Raw genomic sequence first — 24,242 nt, forward strand, 5'->3', positions numbered from 1 at the left:
TTGTTGGTCCTTCTCTTACAGCTGTTCAAGGATGCTTGGTTGTTGCACATACACTCAGGTCCCTGGGCCTGGCAGCCACTCAAGGTAGAAAATGAAGATCATGGGGCTCCGGAACTGTGGTGCCATCCAGCTTGCCGGGTAAGCAGAGAGCTGACAGGCCAGCAGAAGGAGAGGCCCATAACTGGGAAGCCAGAGTAACTCGTCAGATTCCCAAGCAGCTTTGTATGGAAATTGAAAACACCCTTGATGTCCCAAAAGAGGTGGACATTAACCGTAGCTACATGGGCATTTCTGACATACATCAGCCGCTAGATGGAAAAACTTATGTGGGTCCTGCTCATCCTTTAGGCCCCAGCTTTAAGCATCTCTTTGTCTGTAAAACTTGCCATAGGGTCCCCCAAACAAAAACCTGTTCCTTCCTCCACTCTACCCTATTCTGTAGACATAATTCGAATGATAGCATGTGTCACACTATAGCAACAAATTGTTCCCATGTCTACACCTACTTCTAGCTTAAAGGGCAGGCTACATTATTTTCATCTCCATATCTCAGGTACTTACAGAATGCCTGGCACATTGCAGATGCTCATCATAAAATGTTTGATGGTTAAATGAATGATCAGAACTGAGCACAAATCTTCTGTCTTCCAGGTGGGGCAGTGTGTGGTGGTCTTCAGTCAGGCTCCTAGTGGGAGAGCCCCACTCAGCCCCAGTTTGAACTCTCGCCCTTCACCTATCAGTGCCACTCCCCCAGCCCTGGTTCCCGAAACCCGAGAATATCGCTCTCAGTCTCCAATAAGAAGTACGGATGAAGCTCCCTGTGTTAATGGCCGCTGGGGAACACTGAGGCCCAGAGCTCAAAGGCAGACTCCCTCAAGTTCTCGAGAAGGAAGCCTTTCCCCAGCCAGAGGAGATGGTTCTCCCATCCTCAATGGTGGGAGTTTATCTCCAGGATCAGCAGCTGTAGGTGGCTCTTCCTTGGACAGCCCTGTACAGGCTATCTCTCCTAGCACACCATCTACCACTGAAGGATATGACCTAAAAATGGGACTTTCTTTGGCCCCCCGACGAGGGTCACTACCAGATCAGAAAGATCTAAGATTAGGATCAATAGATCTGAGTTGGGATCTGAAACCTACTTCCAGTAGCAATCATATGGATGGTGTGGACAGCAGGACAGTTGGGGGAAGTATGAGACACTCTTCTGAACAGACGAATGGTGTGCATACACCACCGCATGTGGCCAGTGCCCTTGCAGGAGCCGTTTCCCCAGGTGCCCTGCGTCGGAGCCTAGAAGCCATCAAAGCAATGTCATCCAAAGGCCCCCCGGCCTCTGCAGCACTGAGTCCTCCTCTGGGGTCTTCTCCAGGCTCCCCTGGGGGCCAGAACCTGAGCAGTGGAGAAACAGTGCCCGTTCCCCGTCCAGGGCCTGCCCAAGGAGATGGACATTCCTTACCTCCCATTGCCCGCCGTCTGGGCCACCACCCTCCGCAGTCCCTAAATGTTGGCAAACCTTTGTACCAGAGTATGAACTGCAAGCCCATGCAGATGTACGTGCTGGACATTAAAGACACCAAGGAGAAGGGGCGGGTCAAATGGAAAGTATTTAATAGCAGTTCTGTGGTTGGACCTCCAGAAACCAGCCTGCATACAGTAGTACAGGGCAGGGGTGAACTCATCATATTTGGAGGACTCATGGACAAGAAACAGAATGTGAAGTACTATCCAAAAACAAACGCCTTGTACTTTGTGCGAGCAAAGAGATAATGTGTTCTAAATCCCTTTCCCTTCCTGTGGCTTTTAATTTGGAATTTTCCAGCGTGCAAGCATTTGGACTGAGAATTGAGAAAACAGAGGAAAAATTACTCTCATAAACCAAAACGCCAATTCCCAGCCTCACTCACTCCAGGCTGGGATCAAATCTCCATTAAGAAAAGAATTATATAAATATATAAATATATATTATAGAGCCAACTCTGTTTACAAAGAGGGGGAGATCTCCGTCCTGGTTCAGATAAAATTGTTGCTGTGTTTTAGCAGAGGCTGTGCTGCCTTTTTCTACTTTGCTGGTAACTAGACCGAGAATTTAGGGAACAGACTAATACCAGAACTCTCCTAAAGACACTGAAGAGCCACCTGTAAATCTTATTTGGCCTTCTCGGAGTTAGAAAAAGAAAGGGCATGTGTAAGATGCACAGTGGAGGTTTCAGGTTCACATGCTTCAGGTGCTGGCAGGGTACAGTAGCCTATAGAAAACTCCGCTCCCCCCGCCCCCCAGCGAGGACCTGTGAAAAGCTCTCTCTGCTGGGATGCCCAGTGCCAGGCCCCATCCTGCCCTTTGTGACTGAGGAGAGTTACCCACCAAGGGCTTTTTTTTCCACATTTGTGTGCCAGGGTCATCATGAAACAGTGTTTATGGAGCAGCAGCTGTCCATCTAGTGTCCATTGGTCTTTGAGTGCTCCCTCCATGTCTCAGAAAACATTCTGGTGTCTGACTGGAATTTTCTGACAATTGTATTTGGTTGCAGTTGCCAAAACCCACATTTGTTCTCTTTCCTTCCCTTAAAACCTGATCCTCAGAGACTGCCTTTTCCATTTATAGGCTGCTTTCCTTCCTGCCTTCCTTCCATCCTTCCTTCCGTCCCTCCTCCCTCCCTCCTTCCCTCTCCCCCTCTACCCTCCTCCCCTCCCTCCCCTCTTTTATGTGGGTTTTTTAAGCCCTAAAACCTTTTTCACTTTCTTGTCTTTTACAAGGCTTGGGTACCCAGAGAAACCTCTTAGAAATATTTCTGGAACCCTGTTTCTGGTGTCACTAGGGGACCAGTAAGGGATCCTGAGATGCCAGTATCATGAGAGATCCTTAAAGCATCAAAAGATACTGTTTTACCTTATGGACTTCTTTTTATTTGCAAAGCACATTGGACACACCCATCCATGTTTATAGAACGTGGCAATTGATCTTGGAAGAGAATCCCAGGAAACAATTCCTTCTAGAAGTGATTTTTGCCGTTGTTTGTGACATGCATTTTTCTGTCTGGCTGTTGACTGGTGATTGGGTTGGGTATCACATGCTTGGCCTCTTTGATGCACGACTAACGTGGGAGCAGCTCCTTTTTTTGTGATTGTGGTGTTCACCTGTCACCCAGACAAGGCCTGGGTTTTTACTTTCATGTCATTTCTGAGATAAGGTGTAATTAGCTAGAACATTTCTTTGGTTGATACAGGAAATTACAAGATACCAGTCTCTAAACCATGGCCTGGACATAGGAGATATTGGCACCACTTAAATGTGGACTTTTGAGTTATTTCTTATCAATGGAAAGAGGATTTTTATTTTGCCTTTAGGATTTAAATTTCAAAACACTGCATTTCTCATCCCCACACTCCCCTTTTTCATGTTAGCATTTCCCAAGCACAAGCCTGCTACAGCTGGCCCTGAGTCCTGGCTTTCAGCCAGCTCTCACCAGTCTGTCTGATAAGTATGTTTTCTCCTGTTACATCATGTTGAATCCTTTCCCCTAGCTATTCCCTTTTACAGTGCGGTCTTGGTGGGAAAGCCCCCCGGTGCCAAGCCCAAGAAAGGGCCAGCTCACAGGGAGCGTGGTATGTGTTCCAGAAACTGCTCTGTGTGTTCCCTAAGATGAGGAAACTACCATGTGCCTACTTACTGTGGTGTCCAACTGCTTGTAGCTCAGCACTTAGCCTTCCAGACTCTCTGCTCTGGGCCTGTTGCCAGTCCTTCTTTGGCAAAGACTGTTAGATCAGGTGGGGTCCTTATCCACAAGAGAAAGCTAACCTAGAAGATTAGCAGTTTTGGCATTATTGCTGTGGCTGAACCTTGTTTATGACATTGCATTTGTGCATGGATGGTGCCTCCAACCTCAGTTCCCGTTTAAATATAAAGTCTTTGGAAGCCTGAAAGTTAAGAATCTCAACTTTGTAATCTTCCCCTTTGTCCTGTGGCCTTCCTAAGCTAGCTGTTAACTTGTTGATTCCTTCTGCTTTCCCCAAGTAGGCAGGCAACAGAGATGACGATTCTCTTAGAAAGTAACCTGGCTCCTTGGAGCTCTGTGGCATCCCAGTATTACCTGGACCATTTGGAACTAGACCGTCTGTTTACAGCTCTTTAAGAACAGTTTGCCTCTTCTGCAGGTGGTGGTTTGGTCTTGGTGGCTCCTGGGCATTGTGGGCACACACCTTGGAGAGCGACTCAGCACAATCAAGGCGATTGTCTCCTTAGGCCCTTGTGAAGCCACACGTGCTGTGGAGCTTCAGGCATCTCAGCTGAAGTGACTGTTTCCACAGCACCTTGGATGCTTCAGTCAGATCAGATACAACCACGACTCGGGTTTGACGTGATGCCAATTTTGTCTTAAAATTCACTGAGGAAATTGAGACAAAATATTTTTTTAAACCCTCAGGAGCACCTAAAGTAAATATTTATCAGTATTTAAGTATTTAAAATACATTTTGTTTCTACTTGAAGCTTTAACCCCTTCCATTCCTGCAAGTGTGCCTTTGAGAGCCCCCATGTCAGATTGACTTCACCGGCCACCTCACTGACCTCCTGAGAATTTTAATCTCTTCCTACCCTCTTGAACAGAGCTTCCTGTTTCCTCACTTTGCAGGCTGTACAACAGAGAGGGTTCTGTATTTTTGCTCATATTTCTACCCTTCTTCTACACTTGGGTGGGGGCCTCTGGAACCCCCGACCCCCACCCCACATTTGGGAGCACAAATTCGGTGTCAGAACAAGCTTAAATTTAGTTGTAAGGGCTTACTCTCCTCCCAGCCCTCTGGATTGATTTGATTTTAATGTTTGAGGTTGGTATCAAGAGCTGAAACCATGAACTGTCCTAGGGACTGTGCTGAAACTCTTTAAAGTAAGAGAAGATGAGGAAGAAAGAAAACCAACTTAAGAAATCGTGACTTTGGAGGACAGAAAGCCACCAGCTGATGGAGAACAAAGGGATGCTTCCCTTTCACTTTAATCTCCTGGGTTTCCTTCTGCTTTTGCTGCTTTCCTTCCCCTTAAAAGTGATATTCCTGGTTGGTTTGTTCGTCTGTCCTTGTCCTTTCGGTGACCCTGGCACGGTGATGTGCTCTGCTTTGCATTATCTGTGGTTTCTTGCCAGCGCACAAGTCAGTGGGGAGGATCTGAACACATACAGGGGCAAGGAACCTGAAGTTCAAGGCCTGCACCACCTGCAGCCTCCCCATGAACTGCAGAAGGCATGATCTGCATGGTCGCCAGTAAGTGGCTGCCTCTCACCACGTTCCTTGTCAAATGCGAGCAACCCTTAGGCATTGGCTCCACTGTACTCTTTCCTTGCTCTGCTCCCCTCCTACCAACCAGGGTTCATGTCAGTGCACACCAGTTGTGCCCTGGCGAAGCCGGTGCTGTGAGTGATGTTTCCCATACAACTCAGGGGTCCTGGGTGGCTTACCCTGAGATGATCATTTTAGGCACATAACAGCGTAGGAATGAAAAGTGGATTTGATTTCATTGGTATTTAAATCTCTGTCGATTTTATTTTTTGTTAATGTTTTCCCCTGATGACTTTTTAGCAGTTTAACAAATAAAAAGAAATGGACAGAATTGTCTTAACTGTTTCATTAGTATAAAAGAAAGAAAGCAAGCTGTGATGGAAAGCAATTGGAGATTAACGTTGGAAGCAAAGTCGTTGGAAAGATACTCTTCCCTCCTCTAGGAGGGTTGCCTGTCCCTGAGGACAACGGCATTTATGATAAAGCAGCTCTGTCCGTCATACTTGAAGGACTCTGTTTCAGAGCCTCAGTTACCACCCTGCAGTGGAGACCCAAGAGAGGTGATGAGCTTGGAGCAGAGGCCCGGGGGCCAGGATGACATCTACGCCTTTACTGGCCTCCTAAGCAAAGATGAGGACACAGAGCGTCAGGGTCTTGAAACAGCATAGCAAGTGGGGGTTAGGAACACAGGCCTGAAGCCGAGAGGCCTGTGGCTAATCCTGCCCTCCCCTGTTTACTCCTTAGCCTTGGATACGAGTCTCGTCATCTGTGAATGTAGTTGTTTCTACTTTATAAGGATCATGAGGATTAATTGAAGTTGTACATGAGAAGCATTAGCACAGTGCCCGGCACACAGTAAGTGCTTAATAAATGGTGGCTATTATTTATAATTAGCCCTTGAAGGAAATACATGATCTTAAAGGAAAGTGCTGGGGTCAGTGTGCAAATTGTTAGGTGCATGCCCATACTGAAGGATTACGCACGTCCACAGTTGTCTGGGTCATCTTTGAGATGTCACCACACAAACCTTTGAGGCTTTTGCCTCGAGAGCGGTACATTGCAGCTGCTGCCATAAGTCAGGCCAGAATGGTCTAGTTGTTTCATCTCCCTTTGGACTTTATTCTTGGTTTGCCAGTTGAATTTGGCCTCTAGCACAAAAAATATTCTGCCTGGATTTGAAGGCACACTTAGTTGGCTCCCAGTCTGAAAGTGTGGTTTGGGGGCTGATGATATGAGTCTGCCCACCCACGTGGGGACCTGGGAGGAACCCGGCACCACGAGGGTAGGGGCTACAGCCCCTGGGTCTTTTCACCAAGCACCATTACGTTTTTTTTTTTCATTTAATGTGTACTGATTGTTGACCTTGTCCCAGGCTCAAGTGCTGCGAGCCTGCAGCTCATCCTGTCTGCACGTTTGTGTTTCCCAAGCTGCAAGATGAAACTTTTCCATTTCTAACAACATGTGGTCTGATGCTGTCTGTTCTGTTTACTGAGGCATGTAGCAGACTAGACCGTGATAAGAGGAAGGGTCTCGGTACAGGGGGCCCAGCACTGTGTGCTAGCAGCTACTGATTTGATTTGGTGGTGGTAGGGGTAGAGTGATCCTTTTGAATGCTTCCACAGTTGTCCCTGCAGAAAGGTTGGGCTAGCAAGTCCTTGTGACTCTGTTGGGCTAAGCAAGCTTTAGTCGGTAGAAGCTGTAGGGAAGAGATTTCAGGGTCGCTGGGGAGAACTCTGTATGGTCAGAGCTCTGTGTAATGAGTGGAACCAGTGTGGCATCACTGGAGGACCTCAAGTGTTGCCTGGATAGTCAGCCTGTGGGATGTTGTAGAGGAGGTGATGTTCAGTGGGTTACGGTGCCAGTGGTGATTGGTGGCCCTGGGGAAGACCCCACATGCCCAGCCTTCAGGCCAGGCCAGTCTCACAAGGCTCCATGACAGCTTCCTAACTCCATCTGTCCATGCCAGGAGCTGTGCTCCTGACTACTGATGAGCAGGCTCCCGCTCTGGAGGAGATCAGAGTGTGAAGACAGTGATGTGATTGGCCCCAGGTCAGAGGATGTGTGGGAGCAGAGACGAGGGGACTTGCCAATTTGGGGAGAAAGCTTAATGTCAAGAACACAGCTCAGAATGGAGCCGTGACTCACCCCAGGCCTTGCAGTAGCTGGCAGCCTCTGCCTTCCCCTGCAGTCCTAGCACAGTGCTCCCTGGCCACTCCCCTGGGGACTGAAGGGCCTGAATTACCAATCCCAGCCAACAAAAGGGCAACGCCACACTGTCCTTTCTGCTTCCCTGGTTTCTACAGCTCTTCTCCAGTAGGCCCTGTGGGGAAGCACTGCAGGATTCACTCAAACGAGGAGATCAAGGCCTTGCACGTGTTACTACTACCTTGAGCTAGCTCCTCAGCCCACGACTTTGCCTCCCATCACCCTAATCTGGGGAACCTGGCAAAGACCAGGCCGTGAGCACCCTTGGTAGGAGCATCCAGGTAGGACAGGAGACATCACTTTGGAATCCTGCAGGCTGATTTGTTTGTAGTGTTGCCACAAGGACTGGGGTTTACCCTTCTCAGCACCTCCAGGCAGAGGGGAGCATCCCCAGCTAAAGTCAGCCTTCTGGTCTCAGTGGTCGTAACTATCACCTCCTCCCTGCAATATACCATTGAAGAAAGCAATCCAGCATCCTTGTGGATTTTTTTGTGAGGTAATGAGTTCACTGTTGCTGGAAGTATTCACACAGAGACTGATAACTTGCATGGCAGGGGATGGCAGAGCTGATTGATAATGCATCAGATCAGTAATGGGACCAAAGGACCTCTGTATGCCCTTTCAATTCTTAAGATGTTCTGTGGACTGAGAAGGGACTTCCCAGAGAGGCTGTGGGACAGGGACATAGGCACAGACTTTGAACTGGGAGAGACCTTGTTTCAAAAGCTAGTCCTGTCACATTAAGCTGGGGCGAGTCATCTCACCTCTCTGAACCTCAGCTAAAATGGCAATGATGCTGCCAGTCTCACCGGTTAGCGGCTTAGCTGGAGCCAGCAATAACTTGCTAGTCTGTGGCATGGCTGTGATTACTTAAAAGACCATCTGGGGGCACCCTATGAAAGGCTTTGAGTCCTAGGCACTATCAGAGGCAGTCTTGAGAAGGAAGTTGAATGGGCTACCTCCATTGGTAAAGCCTGAGGAGGACCCCTTCTCTGGCCTCTGTTGCACTTCTGAGCACCATCCCCAGGCTGGCCCTCTCTGCTCCAGCCCCCAGCTGTGGGAAGGCCAGTGTTTTCCCCATGGGGCTAGGCTCTGGACCCAGACCCCGTCCACATGCAAAAGCTGAGCTGATGTTTTAAGTAAATGCCAAAGAGGCTTGGCAACGTGTGCCATGCCCCCACCAGGGAGCCTGTCTGCCCACCCACTGCAGGGAAGAGGGCTGCAGGGCCAGGACTTACCAGGCAGACGCCTGGGAGGAGGAAAGAAGCTTCTGCCTGGTGGGGAGGCCAGGGGACTTGGGCTGCCACCCACTCACTGCGGGGGTGGGAGGATCACTATTCTCAGCACACATTCCCTGAGCATGGACTGACCCCGGATGCACCAGACAGATGAATCAAAAGAGCTCACAACCTCGTCACAAACCAGGGAGGTGTCACTTTGGGCTGAACAAAGATGACAAATCCTGAGCTTCTGAAGCCAAAAAACAGTCTAGGTATGTCATACTAAAAAAATAAGGTGGAGTCAGTAGAACAGCCCACACACCCAGCGGGGGCAGGACATCTGAGAAGAAGCCAGACAGCAAGGAAGCTCTTGTCCTGTCCTCACCCTGCTAGACTGAGGCAGGGGCCCGTGAAGACAGAGCCTTCCTAGGGTCCCCGGTAGGTGGGGTCCAGGTCTGGCCTCAGACTGGAAAGACAGACTCCCTCTGCTCCAGGAAGGATGCAAAAGGGCTGGGGGGTGGGTGCTACCTTATCCAGAGCAGCCGGTATTCAGGGCTGAGGACAATGCAGAGTGACCAGAGGTCATCCTCTCAGATGTTGCAGGGACGGAAGCTCATAACCAGAATCCATGATGGGAGGAGAGAACACCTCTGAACAGAGGCCAGCACATATGAGGCCATGGCAAAGATGTAGAGGAGAGTTCTCTCTGGAGCGGAAGGCCCACCCCCGACCTCTACTCCACCATGGTTCCCTGGCATTTGGGTAAGCGCCTCCCACCAACCCCACTGAACATGAGCCCCAGGGCCAGAGAAGGGGGAGATTAAACAACACTGAAGGCTGAGTGTTTAAGCTGTAGAGAATGAGGAAATCACTGAATTTAAGTTTACCAGGAAATCGCTGGATTAAAATGTTTGCATGGCAGAGACAGATTAAATTGAATCAGAGGAAACAAAGCTCTATTTCTTAAATGCCTGAGTCAGTGAAGGTAAAAACTTGTACTTGCTCCAGTTAGAAGGAGAGGAGTCAGGTGAAGTGCTTGGGAGTCACAAGAAAAGGATGAGAGGGGTTATGGCAAGTGCTGGACAAAGGAAAGAAAAGGGTCTTCAAGTAGAGGAAACAGCCTGTGCAAAGGCACAGAGCTCTGGGTGTGACTGGAGTGGACAGGGCAGAACTGGAGAATGAATTGGAGATGGAGGACAAGAGGCAGAGCCCAGGAATGAGTGTCCTAACCCAGTAGTGGCAATGAAGAGAAGATATAGAAACATAGGGAAAAAAATCAGCCTCTGGTGGCCGGCTAGATCTGGAGGTGGAGGAGGAGGTGTCTAGCCAGCACAGATTCCTGCATTAAGCAAATAGATGGTACCCACTGTCAGGGTTACTGCCAAGGCACTGTCTGCCCTGTGGAGTTTGCATTTCAGTGGAGCATGAGGAGAAGGGATGACATATAGGTGAACAACTAAGCAAGATTATTCCAGGTGAATACCATGAAGAAAATAAAAATGCGACGTGACAAAGTGTGATGGGGTTGGATCATCAGAGCAGCCTTTTGGAGGAGGCAGCTGAGACCTGAATGTAAGAAACAGCAGCTGTGGAAAGATGGCAAGGAAGAGCATTCCCTGCAGAGAGAACAGCAGGAACAAAGGCCCTGAGGTCAGTGTGAGCTCGACAAGTTCAAGGAGGAGAGAAAAGCAGGGTGCACAGGTGGGCCTTGCAGGCCATGGTGAGGGAGGGGTGTGGACACTGGTGCAGTGGGAAGCTGTCAGAGGGTTTTAACGGGAGTGACACATGAAGCTGTCTGAGTCAAGGACACTAGACTTGCCAGCAACCCCAGACTCGAAAGAACTTCCTGGTGATGATTTGGTAGCTCCAGCCCCAAATCCTGTATATATGTATGTATGTATGTATGTATGTATGTATGTATGTATTTATGAGGGGTCAGTAATTAGGTTTATTTATTTTAATGGAGGTACTGGGGATTGAACCCAGGACCTCATGCATGCTAAGCGCACACTCTACCACTGAGCTATACCTTTCCCGGCAAATCCTGTATTTAAAGAGAATCTGGACACATTAAACCTCCCAACTAGAGTCCTCTCTACCCTACTGCCCTGCTTATTAATCTCCACCAGAGTGTGGAATACACAGGGCGAGGTTTGTATCTCATTCACTGTTGTCTTCCCAGTGCCTGGCCTGGCACCAAGAATGCTCATAAATATTTAACAAATACATGTCCTCATCCCCTCGTGCCTGGAATGTTCGCCCTGCTTCCTAACTGATCCTTCTTCCAGGCTCACTCTCTTCGGGCCATGCTCCATGCTGTAGCCGTAGCCAGTCAGTCAACACATTTTTATTAGGTTTTTACTACATGGCAGACATATTTTAGGTATTCGGATTATTATGGGCTGAATTACATCTCCCCACCCTGAAAAAAAATGCATATGTTGAAGACCTAACCCCCCAGTAACTCAGAATGTGGTATTTGGAGAGAAGATCTTTACTAGGATGAGTAAAGTAAAATGAGGTCATTAGGATGGGCCCTAAACCAATATGACTGGTGTCATTATTAAGGAGAGGAAACTGGACAAGGACTCACACAGAGGGAAGTGATGTGAAGACACAGGGAGAAGACAATCACCTACAAGTCAAAGAGAGGGACCTAGAGCAGATCTTTCCTTCTCAGCCCTCAAAGGCATTAACCCTACAACACTTTGATCTCAGGTTTCTAACCTCCAGAGCTGAGAAAATACATTTCTGTTGTTTAAGCCACCCAGTCTGTGGTACTTTGTGGTACTGCAGCCCTAGGGAACTAACACAGGGATGGATATAACAGAATAAGAAGACAGGGCCCCTATCCTAGCTTATGTCCTAGATGAGGGGGACAGGCTGCATTTGAAAATTCCCAGGATGATGGGAAAGAGTGAGCCTAGGGCATGGGGACACATCCTTGAGTGGTAGAGGAGGAAGGCTTCTCTGCAGGAGACATTCACTCAGAGACCTGAGGGGAAGCAGCCATCCAGGTGAGGCACTGGGGATAATGCAGAGAGCCCCAGGTGGTGGGAAATGCAACTCAGAGGCCCTAAGTGGGAACAGAAAAAGGCCAGGGTCACTGGAGTGCAGCAGGCCAGGGAAAGAGGGTGACAGTTGAAAGCAAGAGGTGATCAGGGGGTCACAGGAGGCCTTGGAGGCATGGAATTTGGATTTTATTCTGAGCTCAGTGAAAACTACTGAAAGACTGTCATCATGAGTGCCCTGGATTTATGTTGCAAAAAGATCATTCTATAAAGCTATTTAAAAAAAAAATCAGTCTGGTACCTGGGTGGCATCCCAGAGGGAAAGCAGAGAAACCCTGAAGCAGCTGCAGCATCCTGGCGAGAGATGGAAACTCGAATTCGATAGTGTCCCTTCACTTAGGCTCCCTAGGCGTCCCACCTGCCCCCGCCTCTGCCCTCCAGGTCCTCAGATCTCTGTGTGTGTCTGCCCACCTGGGCCATGCACTTCTCAAGGCTGGGGACTGTGTCCCTGCCTTGACAAATCTTCCTTTTGAGGCCTTCAACCAGGAGGTGCTCAAACTGAGGGGAAGACCAAACAATGAAGAAGTAAGTAGATTAATCAGAAGGTTCTACACTAGAAAGGTCTTTAGGTAGATGATCCGCCTGTTTCACCTGAGACCCAAAGAGGAGACCCTTATGGGGATACACAATTTAGTGGTCAAAGGGGCACATGAGAGAGGAACTCACTAGACCATGTTCACAGCATCCTTCTGAAACGCAATTCCAACCACCCTACTCCCTGGTTTCAACTGTTGACTGGCTTCCTGTCCCCAGCAGTGGTGATTATGTAAGTGAGGTCTTTGGGCATCATTCAAGACTGAATTGTGTCGCCCTCACCCCCATGCTCCAAATCCATATGTTACAGCCCTAACTCCCAGTGTAACTTATTTGGAGATAGGGCCTTTAAGGAGATAATTAAGGTTAAATGAGGTCATGAGGGTGGGGCCTTAATCCAATATTACTAGTGTCTTTATAAAAAGAGGAAGACACACCAAGGGTGTGTGTGTACAGAGAAAAGGCAGTGTGAGGACTCAGAAGGCAGCTGCCTACAAACCAGGAGGGAAGTCTTCACCAGAAACCAACCCTGTTCCATCTTGATTTTGGACTTCTAGCTGCCAGAACTGTGAGAAAAATTTTTTTGCTGTTTAAGCCACCCAGTCTGTAATGTTCTGATGGCAGCCCAAGCAACCTGACACAGAGCCCAGGTTCAGAAGTGCCCTGTGCTCTTGTTAAATGGACAGGCTCGCAGACCCAACCAACCCCCCGAAGTAGAATCTCTGGGGGTTGGGGCCCAAGAATCCATGTTTTGAACAGGTTCCTAATGCTCACTGAAGTGTCCTCTCCGCAGGCTCCAGAGGGCAGTGAAGACTGATTCCCCTACCCCTCTGGCCACTAGCTCCTCTGATCACCAGTCTCCCTCTCTGTGCCCAAGAGGACTTCACATCTTATCCGGCCGCCAGGTTAACTAGCACACTCATTCTGCCTAGTTGCTCCATTTCCTCACACTCTCCCTGAGCCCTCCACAAGCCAAGCCAGGGCAAGGCTGGCTGTGAAGTCTGGAAACCTAGGGATAAATCAGGTCTGAGCCCTGCCACTGAGGCACTCCTGGGCCACAGCGAGAGCTCCACACAGCTGACTCCGGTGGATAACCTGACTCCGGTGAGATGCAGCAGCAACTGCAGGGAGGGGAGCAGAGTGACCTGGGAGTATGGGCAATGGGGTCAAGCTGCAGAATCCTGCTGGAATGGTTATTAATTGGTTGTATTCCTGGCTAGCGAGGGAAGCAAGCTGCAGGCAAGCGCCCTTTCACATCCTCGTCCCTTCTACCCCCTAGGGGCCTCATAATGGGCCTCAATGATTTGTGGGTTCATGGCCCTCTGGCTGCCTTCTATTTTACTAGAATGGCCCTCCTAGTGGCTGAGGACAACGTTTTGAAAACACAAGACCCAGTGTGGCAGAAAAGAGACGTACTTCAGAGTCCAAGAACCCTGGGTTCTGAGTCTGGTTTTCCTACTGATCACTGGTATGACTTCAGACAATCACATTGTCTCTGAGTTTCCTCATCTATAAAACAGGAATAATACTTTCTACACAGGTTTGTTTATAGAATTAAATGAGCTAAGCTCTGAAAGCCCCACTCTCTGGGACTTAGTTGACTTTCAATAAAGGTTAACTCTTAGATTATTCCTTACAAAACAGTGATTTGCCCTATTTGAAGGCATGGCAAGAAGACACTAGTAAAAATGACGAATAGTGGACAACCTCTCAGTAATGACCCACCTGCATCTTGTTCAACTATGGGGCGTTTACTGAGCACGCATCTTCTGAGTAACGGGCCTGGTGCCCAGTGTTGGAACAGTGGAGAGGGGCTCATGGCCTCAGTGCTGGAACATCAGCTCCAGGAGGGCAGGGACTTACTGTTGCCAGTGCATTCCCAGCAGCTGGAACGGGCCGGGCACATCGTAGGCGCTTAGTAATTATTTGTTGAATGAGTGGCATAAATCAATCAATTAATAAATGACTGGAAGGCCTCTGACTCATAAGAACTTGAGCAAATCTCTTGACTTCTCTCATCTGCGAAGCCAGAGGCGTTTAATTATTCATCTCGAGTTAATTAATCTTGAGCTGCCGAGCAGGATTAATAATAATAAATTATTAATTATTATCTGCGCGGTGGTAGCTGCTGAGGTGGGAGAGACCAATCCTGCCAGGAACAAGGCAGCTCCGCCCCGCCCCCGACGTCTCCATGACAACGGCCTCCGCACATGCGCCTCAAGCACCGGCGCCTGAGCAGGCGGCGTGGGCCGAAGCCGGACGCAGGCAGGGCGGAAGCAGGCCGGGAAGGCTGGGTGGCTGGAGCGCCGGGCGGGCTTTTAAAGGGACAGTCTCCACCCGGGCCTTTTCTCCCGCGGGGACTGCTGATGGTGACGGCTGGGTGGCCCTGGGGGTCGGGATAGAGGAGGTAAAGAAGAAGCAGGGATGTATGACCGCCCCGTCCCGGAGGTGACAAGGGAGTGAAGGGCTGTGTAAATGCCCTCTGGGGCATTTATGGGATGGCTGTCCCCCAGGGAGCAATACAGAGGAGAAAGGACTATGGAATTCCGCCTTCTGGGTAGTAAGAGGGAGACAGAGCTTTGTAACTCCTCAGGATATTGAAAGGGAGCTTGGATTCCAAATTTGTTGATGGGGATAATAAAAAGGGTGGGGCCCCATAACTACTTCAACCCCCAAGGAGGGGCTGGGGCTCCAAGGGAGAGTCCGAGGGCTGGTTAAAAGGGGTCACAGGTACAGCTTGGGACAGTTACCCTCTCCCCTCCGTGTCGCTTGCCCAGCCATGACCAGACCAGCCGCCCCGGGCTCAGTGATAGTCCCAGACTGGCAGGAGAGCGCCGAGGGCAAGGAGTACCTGGCCTGCATCCTGCGCAAGAACCGCCGGCGGGTGTTTGGTAAGTGCCCCCCTCCCCCAGCCTGTCAGTTGCCACTCCCTGGGGAGAAAAGTGTCACCTGTCCCTCCCTGTTGGGAGGGTGGGGAGCAGAGAAGCGGGGCAGTGAGACCCTGCTCCACTGCACTCTTCAGCCTTGGGAACCCCAGAAACCCTATCCCGGGGAGCCCACCCCCAAATCTCCTTAGAGTTAATTCCATCATCAGAGCCAGGAAGATGGAAACAGCCGAAATACTGCCAGGAACCACTATCACCAGAGAGGCTGTTGATTGAGCCATCACCCGGTGCCAGGCCCTCTGCTGGGCACTTTATACAATGGACTCCAGTTTAACCTCAACAGCACACTGCAGACTTGTCCAAGATCCCCTAGTGAGTAGAGACCAGCCGCTTCCAGATCCTGCTGTCTCCAGGATAAGACACACATGTTCCCCAGGATGAAGCTAACTCGTCCAGGCAGGGCCAGCTGACAGGCTGGCAGAGGGGCCTGGCATTGTTTACAAGAGTCCAGCTCTAGCCAAGAGAGACAAAGCACCAGAAGGCTTAAGACCAGAGAGTGAGAAGGCAACCCACAATTTAGGACTTCCAGGCATTACACCTGTAGGTGTATGGCTTAGACTTTTTTGGGGCAAGTTTGATATATTGATTCTAAGGAGTTTATTTATAATAACTAAGAATACTTTTGCTGATATTTCTCCACTGAGGAAATAATTCTGAAAAACCTTGCTTTTACATGTGGGAAGTCTAGGATATGTGATAACGTTATCAATAAAAGCCATCTTGTGCATCAAACTTAAAAAAAAAAAAACGGTGTTATTTGGAGTAGGTGCTGGCCCACTTCACAGAGCACAGGTGTTTCCAGCAGAACTTCTCCTCCCGGGATGTTGCTTGTATCCCAGGCCTCTGTCACAAGTGTAGAGAATGGTTTGTTGGCACTGAAAAAGCCCTGAGAGATGAGGTTGTACAAGCCAGGGTCTGATGGGGCAAGTGCAAGTTGACCCCCTGACCCCACCTGGCTCCCGCCTTGCCCCAGGGCTGCTCGAGCGACCAGTTCTGCCCCCCCCTGTGGCCATCGACACTGCCAGCTACAAGATCTTTGTGTCTGGGAAGAGTGGCGTGGGCAAGACAGCGCTGGTGGCCAAGCTGGCTGGCCTGGAGGTGCCCGTGGTGCATCATGAGACCACTGGTAAGTCCTTCCTAGGAGACCTTCCCTGGGGCGGAGAAAAGACTCACCTGGAGCACATAAGCTGGGATTTGTAACCAGCCCCACCATTTACTCTGCAACCTTGGAAAGTCACTGCACCTCTCTGAGCTTACATTGGCTCCTCTGTCCAGCAGGGATAATAGTACCAACCCCTTGGTGTTGTTGTGGGGTTAGGACTAGAGATAGTGGTGGTAACATGCCTAGCAATGAGCTAGCACTCAGTAGGTGCTCAGAAAACACTAATCTTCCTTTCTTGTTTCCTTCCACTGGTTGCTAATTGACCATCATGTTGCAGCATATGACAGTATTCTGGGACCTTTGGGTCTCCATGTTCACAAGAGTTAAACTAGTTTGTCGTGGCTTGGGCTAGGGCTGCATCTCCCCGGTAGACTGGAGGCTCCTCCCAGGCGGGGCAGTTCCCCCATCGACTAAGAATTCTCCCACATCAGGAACTAGGCCTTCCCCATCAGACTGAGGACCCACCAAGGCAGGGACGTATCTCCTCCTCCTATTCCCTCCTGGCCCCTACTCCTCTCCACCTCTGACTCTCCCATGCTGAGTGGCTGACCCCGGCCTCCCCAGGCATCCAGACCACCGTGGTATTTTGGCCAGCCAAGCTGCAGGCCAGCGACCGTGTCGTCATGTTCCGCTTTGAGTTCTGGGACTGTGGGGAGTCTGCGCTCAAAAAGTTCGACCACATGTTGCCGGTGAGCAGGCAGGTGGGCCTGGGTGGGTCCAGGAGGGGCTGGTTATCTGAGGTGGGCTTCTGAATACAGGTGGCTAAGCCTGGCCTGCCTGGTCTGCGGGAGCCAGAATTGGGCATGACTGTACTGAGGATGCTGCCATCCTGGCCTAGGAGTGCCCGGAGCTGGCACGGGGGACTGGGTCCCAGCCCGAGCTCTGCCCTGGGACCAGCCACTCCCTGCTCTGGGCCTCAGTTTCCCAGGCTGCAAAAGGAAGGATGGTGCTGAGACTTCTCAGGGCCTGAAGCTGATAGGTGCATTCTGGTCCTGAGGTTGTGAGCCTTGCATCAGCCTCTCATCGGCCTCTCCATCCCCAGGCTTGCAAGGATAAAACGGATGCTTTCCTCTTCCTCTTCTCCTTCACTGACCGTGCCTCCTTTGAAGACCTCCCTGGACAGCTGGCCCGAGTAGCAGGCGAGGCCCCTGGTGTGGTCAGGATGGTCATTGGCTCCAAGTATCCTTTGGTGGCCCCTACGACTGTCAGAGGCTACATTTGGAAAGGCCAGAGCAAGGGGGTCAGTGACCCTGCCTCTGCCCAGCCATGGGGTCCAGCCCCATGTACTTTACCTTAAAGGCTGTAGCTGAGCCTCCCACAGACCCTGGATGTGGATGGTGAGGGAGGAAAGAGAAAGCTGGGTTTGATGAGGTGGTAAGCAGAGGTCCCTGGACAGGCTCCTTGACCCTTCTCCAGATTTGACCAGTACATGCACACAGACGTGCCTGAGCGTGACCTCACAGCCTTCCGGCAAGCCTGGGAGCTGCCCCTCCTGCGGGTGAAGAGTGTGCCAGGGCGGCGGCTGGCAGATGGACACACGCTGGATGGGCGAGCTGGGCTGGCCGACATGGCCCACGTGCTCAACAGCCTGGCGGAGCAGCTGTGGCACCAGGACCAGGTGGCAGCTGGCCTGCTCCCCACCTCCCCAGAGGACACCCCCAGCTGAGAGGTGATGGCATTGTGAATGGGCACTCCTAACCCTCAGGTGACCTAGGGCCAGACCCAGGGCCTAAGGCTGGGGCAGGAATGTTGATCTCATCCCGAGGACTGGCCAGAAGGGCCTGGTCAGGGAGGATGGGGTCCTGAAGGCTCCTGCCCCAGCAGCACTTACCTTGCGGAAGTCATAGCAGGGGGCACAAGGCATCTGACCTAGATGTCATCTGGCTTTCTCCCTCTGCCCTACAAGTCTGGGCTCTTGGAAAATGACGAACTGAATGGGCAGGGCCTGAGGGCTCAAATGTCTCCCCCAACCTCCCGCTGCCCTCCCGCTTTTGCAGCATCTGTGGAGGGAGAGGTGATGCCTCTGCTGGGCCCTAGACATTAAGTGACTTCAATCAACAGTTTGTGTACTGGAGGGAGGGTATAGCTCAGTGGTGGAGTGCATGCCTAGCATGCACGACGTCCTGGGTTCAATTCCCAGTACCTCCTTTTAAAAAAATAAGCAAATAAACCTCACTCCCTTAAGAAAAAACAAACAAAAAAACAGCCTGTATTAGTTGAGGAACACTATCTGCTGCTCCAGATAAATCCTTAACTCTCAATAGCTTAACCTTGTAGTTTTTTCTTCCTTATGTCTCACCTCAGGTGGAGGTTAAGGTGGGTATGGGGGCTCTGCGCCAACCACTCATTCAGAGACCCAGGCTCTGAGATCTTCAACACGTGGATTCACCCTGGGGCATCAATATCCAGTCAGCAAACTGGGAATGAGTACAGGTCACTCTGCAGGTTTCTGTGGACCTGGTGTAGGGTGCTTTGCCTCATTGCTGCCCACATTCCATTGGCGAGCACCTAGTCACATGATCACACAGCTGCAGGCGATGCTGGGAAATGTAGTCTACTTGTGTCCAGGGGGTGAACCCCTCAGTCTGTAGTGCCTTTCTTGACTATGAAGCTGTCAGACTAGGCTTAAGACAGGGGCCCTGCTAGCCTGGGGGTATCAGAAAGCATCACTGGGCAGGGCCAGGGACTGGGCCAGGTTGGGATCGGGGCATGAGTTGGCCTGACAGGCAGCTCAGCCCTGCAGGAGGCCAGCAAGAACAGGAGCAGGCGGGTGAGTCAACTTGTGTCCCTGTCCCATTAGCCAGACACTGGTGAAGGCAGGCTAATGGGGGTGGGGGGAGACATGGGGTATAAACAGGGCATTTATACTTTCACTCCCCAATGACACCGTATCCAGTTCCATAGATGGACCCCTGGGTAGAGGGCTGGCCTGAGTCTGGCCCACCTGGAAGGGCCCTGGATGCCAAGGTCAGCCATCTGATCCTCAGAGCCCCCTCTTGAGAAAGCAGCTCCCGTAGCTCTGCACACTCCACACTCACGTGCATGATCATGTGTCCACACACCCCAGCACTTATCCTAAAATGCTGCCCCACTCCTCCATCCTGGCACACATGGGAGGCTCCCCGTGCCATCTCTGGCTCATGCTCCTGAGTGTGCTGATGGCCTACATGGCACTTCATGCCAGTCTGTCCACACTGGGCACTGCCCGCAGGCTTGTGAACCCTTCTAGGGCCTAAAGGATTGATTAAAACCTTCTTACCTCCAGCTCAGGTTCAGAGCTGAGGCCTGAGCTTACCCCATACCCCAGAAAAGGAATATTGCTGGGCAGGACCCCAAGCCTCACAGCTTGCACAGCCCATAGGCTGGCTCCCGCTCTCGGGTCACAGAGTGTCGCACTGCTGCCTTCAGCTCTGCTTTGGCCCATTTTCCTCTGTTCTTAGCTCCAGTAGTCCTTACCCAACCAGGCAGAGCAAGGTGGGACCCAGCGAAGGTATCCTCAGGGCCTGGATGTGACTTTCCAGCTATGAACACCCGTGTTGTGGGCACCAGCTGGGGCACTAGTTACCCCACATCCTAGTCAGTTATCTCTGGCCTTAAAGCTTCAGCATCTTTCTTGGGCACTGGCTTAGCCAAGAGCCAGAGTTTGCTCTGTGGAAATAACCCAGATCCTCCCCAAGGCAGAGCAGGGCAGTTTTCTCCCAGTTAGCACTGCTCCAGTCCTAGAACCAACCCCTCACCCACCTTCACTCCAGACCAAGAGGGGAAAGATTCCCTTCTCCCCGAGTAAGAACAAAGTGGGGACCACACTGACGATGGGCCTTGGAGCCAGCCACCTGCCACCCCAGCACTGCTTTCTCAACCCCTCCATGCCCAGGCCCAGTGCCACTTTCTTTTTTTCTTTCTTTTTTTTTAAATTGAAGTATAGTTGATTTATAATGTTGTGTTTGTTTCAGGTGTACAGTCCAGAACTGGACTGTGCTGGTGCCCTAATCTTGGACTTCCCAGCCTCCAGAGCTGTGTGAAAGAAATTTCTGTTGTTTATAAACCTACCCAGGTTGTGGTATTTTGTTATAGCAGTCCTATGGACTAAGGCAAGGAGACTGAAGCCCAGAAAAGGTCAAGAATTTCTCCAAGGTTGCAGAGCCATGGAGCAACTCTGATGCTCTTAGCCCTCTGCACCCGTTTCCCCGGGCTGTTCTTCCTCCTCATCCCCTAATGCTGTCTTCTGCGTCTAGCCCCTCACAGGTTCCCACTTGGTCCTGCTTTTCCAACCAGAAGCCTGGGGCTGCCTGTAGGAGGGGAAATACATACCATGCTGGTGCCTCCCCCCACCTCACCATCTTCCTGGAAGTCACCGCAGTCCCAGTGGTAGGCCAAGGTGATGCTCCTGTGCTTTCAGTGCTCCAGGAAGGCCATGGCCCAGAAGGACATAAAGATGTTGAGGAACACAGTTCCCAGATGGTCAAAGAGCTAGCCCAGCTGCGAGGGAGGGAGAGAGGGCACACTGCAGGGCCTGGCCCAGCACTGCCTTCCCAGTAGCCAGGCCCAGGTACTGGGTCCCAAACACCTATCCACTCCCTGGCTCACCTTGGCCATGGGGCAGATCTTGGAAATATTCCATGTGGCACAAGTATTGCAGAGTGGGCACATGAGGAATGCACACCTGCTGGCACAGATCTCCTATGAGCAAAGGGTACCCATCTTGGCAGGGTCTATCCTCAACCAGACAGCTGACTCTGCCCACCCATCTCCCCTTTCCCGCTCCCAGTCACTCAGGCCGGTATGTCGGTGCCCGTGGTGACTAGGCCAGAAATAAAGACCAGGGTGCCCACAAGAGAAGCAGGCAGCAGGCTATGTAGAAACCTGCAGGGGTGACAGCACGCTCGTGAGCCCCCATCTCTGTGCTCGACCCCAGCTCTCAGCCCTCACCCCCAGCACCAGACTCACCTAACCAGGCAGAGTAGATAGCCACCTTCTCCTCAGAGTACTCTCGTATGTGGTCCAGGGGCTGGTACTTGTACCAGCATCCCCAGTGCGCCCACTATGAATACAGTTAATTGTTAAGGGTTGAGGTCTGCACCAGGCACCTGGTACCCCAGCAGTTCAAAGGAGCCCTAAAGGGCTGCAGCAAAGCCCCAGAATTCTCTCCATATGCCTCCACAGTGGGAGATGGCTAGGCTTGCCTCATCTCTCCCTCATGCAGTGGGGAAGGCTGCAGCATAGACTCCCTCGGCCAGCAGATGAGCAATGCCCATCTCTGCACATTTCTGTTTCCTGTAGACTGTTCGGGCCTGGATCTCTGCCACCTGCCAGAAAGTATTCTGGCATCAATTCTGCCCCCTTAAGGTTCCAGCTGGACCTTCCTCCACAGGCAGTCTTCTCACCTCTTGGTGCCTCTGTGTGTTAGAGAAGTAGGAGTCGTGGGAATCGCTGCCCAGGAATCTGTGAGCAGAGCAGGGGTCAGAAGCTGAACTCTCTGTCAAATCCGGGGCTCAATACAACGGGAGTGCAGTCTCTACGCTGAAGACAGGGATAAAACTTACCAGTTGCTAAAACCAGAGAGTCCTACTACCTACAAAGCTCAGCCTAAGCTGGGTGCGTTCCAGTCAGTTGAGCACCTGAGGGGGATTGAACAAGTGGGAATCAGGGACGGGGAGCTGCTAGGGCATGGCCTGGACCCCAGGCTGCGGAAAGGGCAGGCCTGAGACCTAAAGTGAGTTAAGCAGGAGTTGCCTCCCTGGCAAACCAAGAGGGAGCAAAGGAGCCTTGATTTGACTAAGACTGCGGCTGGCGCCCCTCGCCTCTATCGGAGGCCCCGCCCACCCGGGGGCCACCCGTCAGCCTCACTTGTCTAGCTTGGCGCCGCGGAAGGTGCACGTGTAGAAGTCCAGCGGCTTATTGGACAAGCGTTGCTGCAGAGCTTTGCACAGGCGCAGGCGCCGCAGCAGCTCTGCCGACCCGTCCGAGTCCGGGTTAGGTCGCGCCTGGAAGACAAGTGCAGAGTCACAGGTAACTGGGAAGACCCCGCCCCCCGGGCTGACCCCTCCCTGGCCCTCTGCTCCCACCTGCAGCTGCGCGCGCAGGCTCAGTGCCTCCGAGTAGAACAAAAGCAGCTCTCAGGCCGCGTTCAGTTGGGCGAAGTGCGCCCTGTCGGCGCGGCTCTCGGCGGTGGAACTGCACTTCTTGGGAGGCCAGGGCCTCTGAGTGGGCCAGAGCCCGGAGCCTCTCCCGTCGCGATCCGCCCAGGGGTGACAGATACGGTTCTGCGGGCGCGGGCCCTTGCCGCCTTCAGAAGAGCTTTGAACTAGCACCCTCATTTTACAAACGTGGAGATAGACCCTGAGTAGGCCAGCGTCATACAGTAGTGGCTGCTGTTTCCCATTTATTGGGCACCGCCAGTGTGCAGGCCCTGGGCTGAGTGCTTTACATTTAATCAATACAGCTCCTTTATGGGGTTGACACTACACTACAGTAAAGCCCATTTTACAGATGAAGTGCTGAAGTCGCTTGCACAAGTCGAAGAATCATCTGCCCAGAGATGCACAGAACCCAGACCCTCCAGGAAGTTGCCTTCACTTTCAAAGTCTTCATCTTCCAGTTTGCCAATTTCTACTCTTCTCCCTTCTATGTGGCATTCTTCAAAGAGAAGTGAGGACCTCCCCCTCCCCACAAGGCTATTGCGTCCCAGTGAAATGATCCAGCAGAATGGCAGCATCCTTGATGCTCTACCAAGGCCTTACTGTTGACCTTGAAGTTGGTCCTTGATTGCCCTGGGCCTCAATTTTCTTAACTGTAATATACCAACACAACATTGGGTAAATGTGAAACTCTTAACACCTGAATTCATTCATTCACTCAACCCTCATTGATGGCCCAGGCCTGACACCCACCTCCCACTGCTGACATTTGGGTTCATGGCCATCTTTATGGTGGCCTTTCCATAGCACCCTGGACTGGATGCTAGGGACACAGGAATGAACCAGATCTGGGCCTTCCCTTCAGGAGCTTCCAGTTTTTAATAAGGATGGGTCAGAGATCCTCATGAGCTAGGCTCCCAGGAGGTTGTGTTAACTGTTTAATTGCCATTGTCATTTGGCAGGAATCAGAGGGAGAATCACCAAAAGAACCCATCCCCCAACAGCATGACTCCCTGTTCCTGGGCCGGAAGTAACTATTGGCTTCTCATGGGTTGAGCAGTAGGTATAAGCCATGGTCCCAACAGGCCTTGGGAACATAGCTTATCTGGGGGTGGTGGAACAAGGCCTCCCAGCATCTAGGTCACCAGGGTTATCTCTCAGTGGATGGGAGGCCAGAGGATCAGGAGTACAGTGGAGAGAGGTGTCAGCCTCAGCATGGAGTTTAGCTGTGGCCTGGCTCCAGAGGGAGAGAGCACATTGCAACAGAGCAGTGGGCCTACAGTTTTGTGGGATATCCCGTTCAGTATGGCGCACTGTTCGGCACACAAAACAAGGATATGAGTACCCCTAGAAGGGCCAGCTTTTGAGGGAGGTTTTGGGCATCCCTCCCTCAGGTCTGGCAGGGGTAGGATCTGCCTCTGGGGCCTCCAAGGAGGAGGGAGCAAGACCCTAAACCCTGAGTAAGGTGCCTTGTGTCTGCCAACCACAGTGTGGCCCTGAAACCTGCCTTCTCAAGCTCGCTTAGCAGCTCTTCATCATCATGGTGGGCAAACAGCTGATCAGCAACGTGGAGAGGTTTGTCGTGCAGTGAGCACAAGGACTGACCTGGGATCACAGAGTTGGGTCTAATCAGGTGGGAGTTGGGGGAGGCCTTTTTATGAGAACAAAGCAGAAACCCTCCCTGACCAGAGATCAGGACA

At 51.5% G+C, this 24,242-nt stretch overlaps 2 protein-coding genes across 3 annotated transcripts in view; both read left to right on the plus strand.

Moving 5' to 3' along the window:
- FBXO42 (F-box protein 42) overlaps window positions 1–2,036 on the plus strand; it is an 80,373-nt gene extending 78,337 nt beyond the window's left edge. The window contains exons 9-10 of the mRNA XM_010957476.3: window positions 22–138; window positions 652–2,036. Coding sequence (XP_010955778.1) covers window positions 22–138; window positions 652–1,767 — 1,233 coding nt within the window. The 3' untranslated portion in view covers window positions 1,768–2,036. The remainder of the gene's footprint in view (window positions 1–21; window positions 139–651) is intronic.
- Window positions 2,037–14,514: 12,478 nt separating this feature from the next.
- CPLANE2 (ciliogenesis and planar polarity effector complex subunit 2) lies at window positions 14,515–18,674 on the plus strand. 2 transcript variants are annotated; one of them, XM_010957478.3, is made up of 6 exons: window positions 14,515–14,746; window positions 15,076–15,189; window positions 16,217–16,369; window positions 16,970–17,094; window positions 17,448–17,584; window positions 17,822–18,674. In XM_010957478.3, the coding sequence occupies exons 2-6, from the start codon at window positions 15,078–15,080 to the stop codon at window positions 18,069–18,071; spliced, it is 777 nt and encodes a 258-aa protein (XP_010955780.1). In that variant the 5' UTR covers window positions 14,515–14,746; window positions 15,076–15,077; the 3' UTR covers window positions 18,072–18,674. The 2 variants fall into 2 exon arrangements, with proteins under 2 accessions (XP_010955780.1, XP_010955781.1); XM_010957479.3 differs by having other exon boundaries at window positions 14,517–14,705.
- Window positions 18,675–24,242: the final 5,568 nt, after the last annotated feature.

This window comes from Camelus bactrianus, chromosome 13 (assembly GCF_048773025.1).
Source record: "Camelus bactrianus isolate YW-2024 breed Bactrian camel chromosome 13, ASM4877302v1, whole genome shotgun sequence".
In the NCBI taxonomy this organism is placed as follows: Eukaryota; Metazoa; Chordata; class Mammalia; order Artiodactyla; family Camelidae; genus Camelus; species Camelus bactrianus.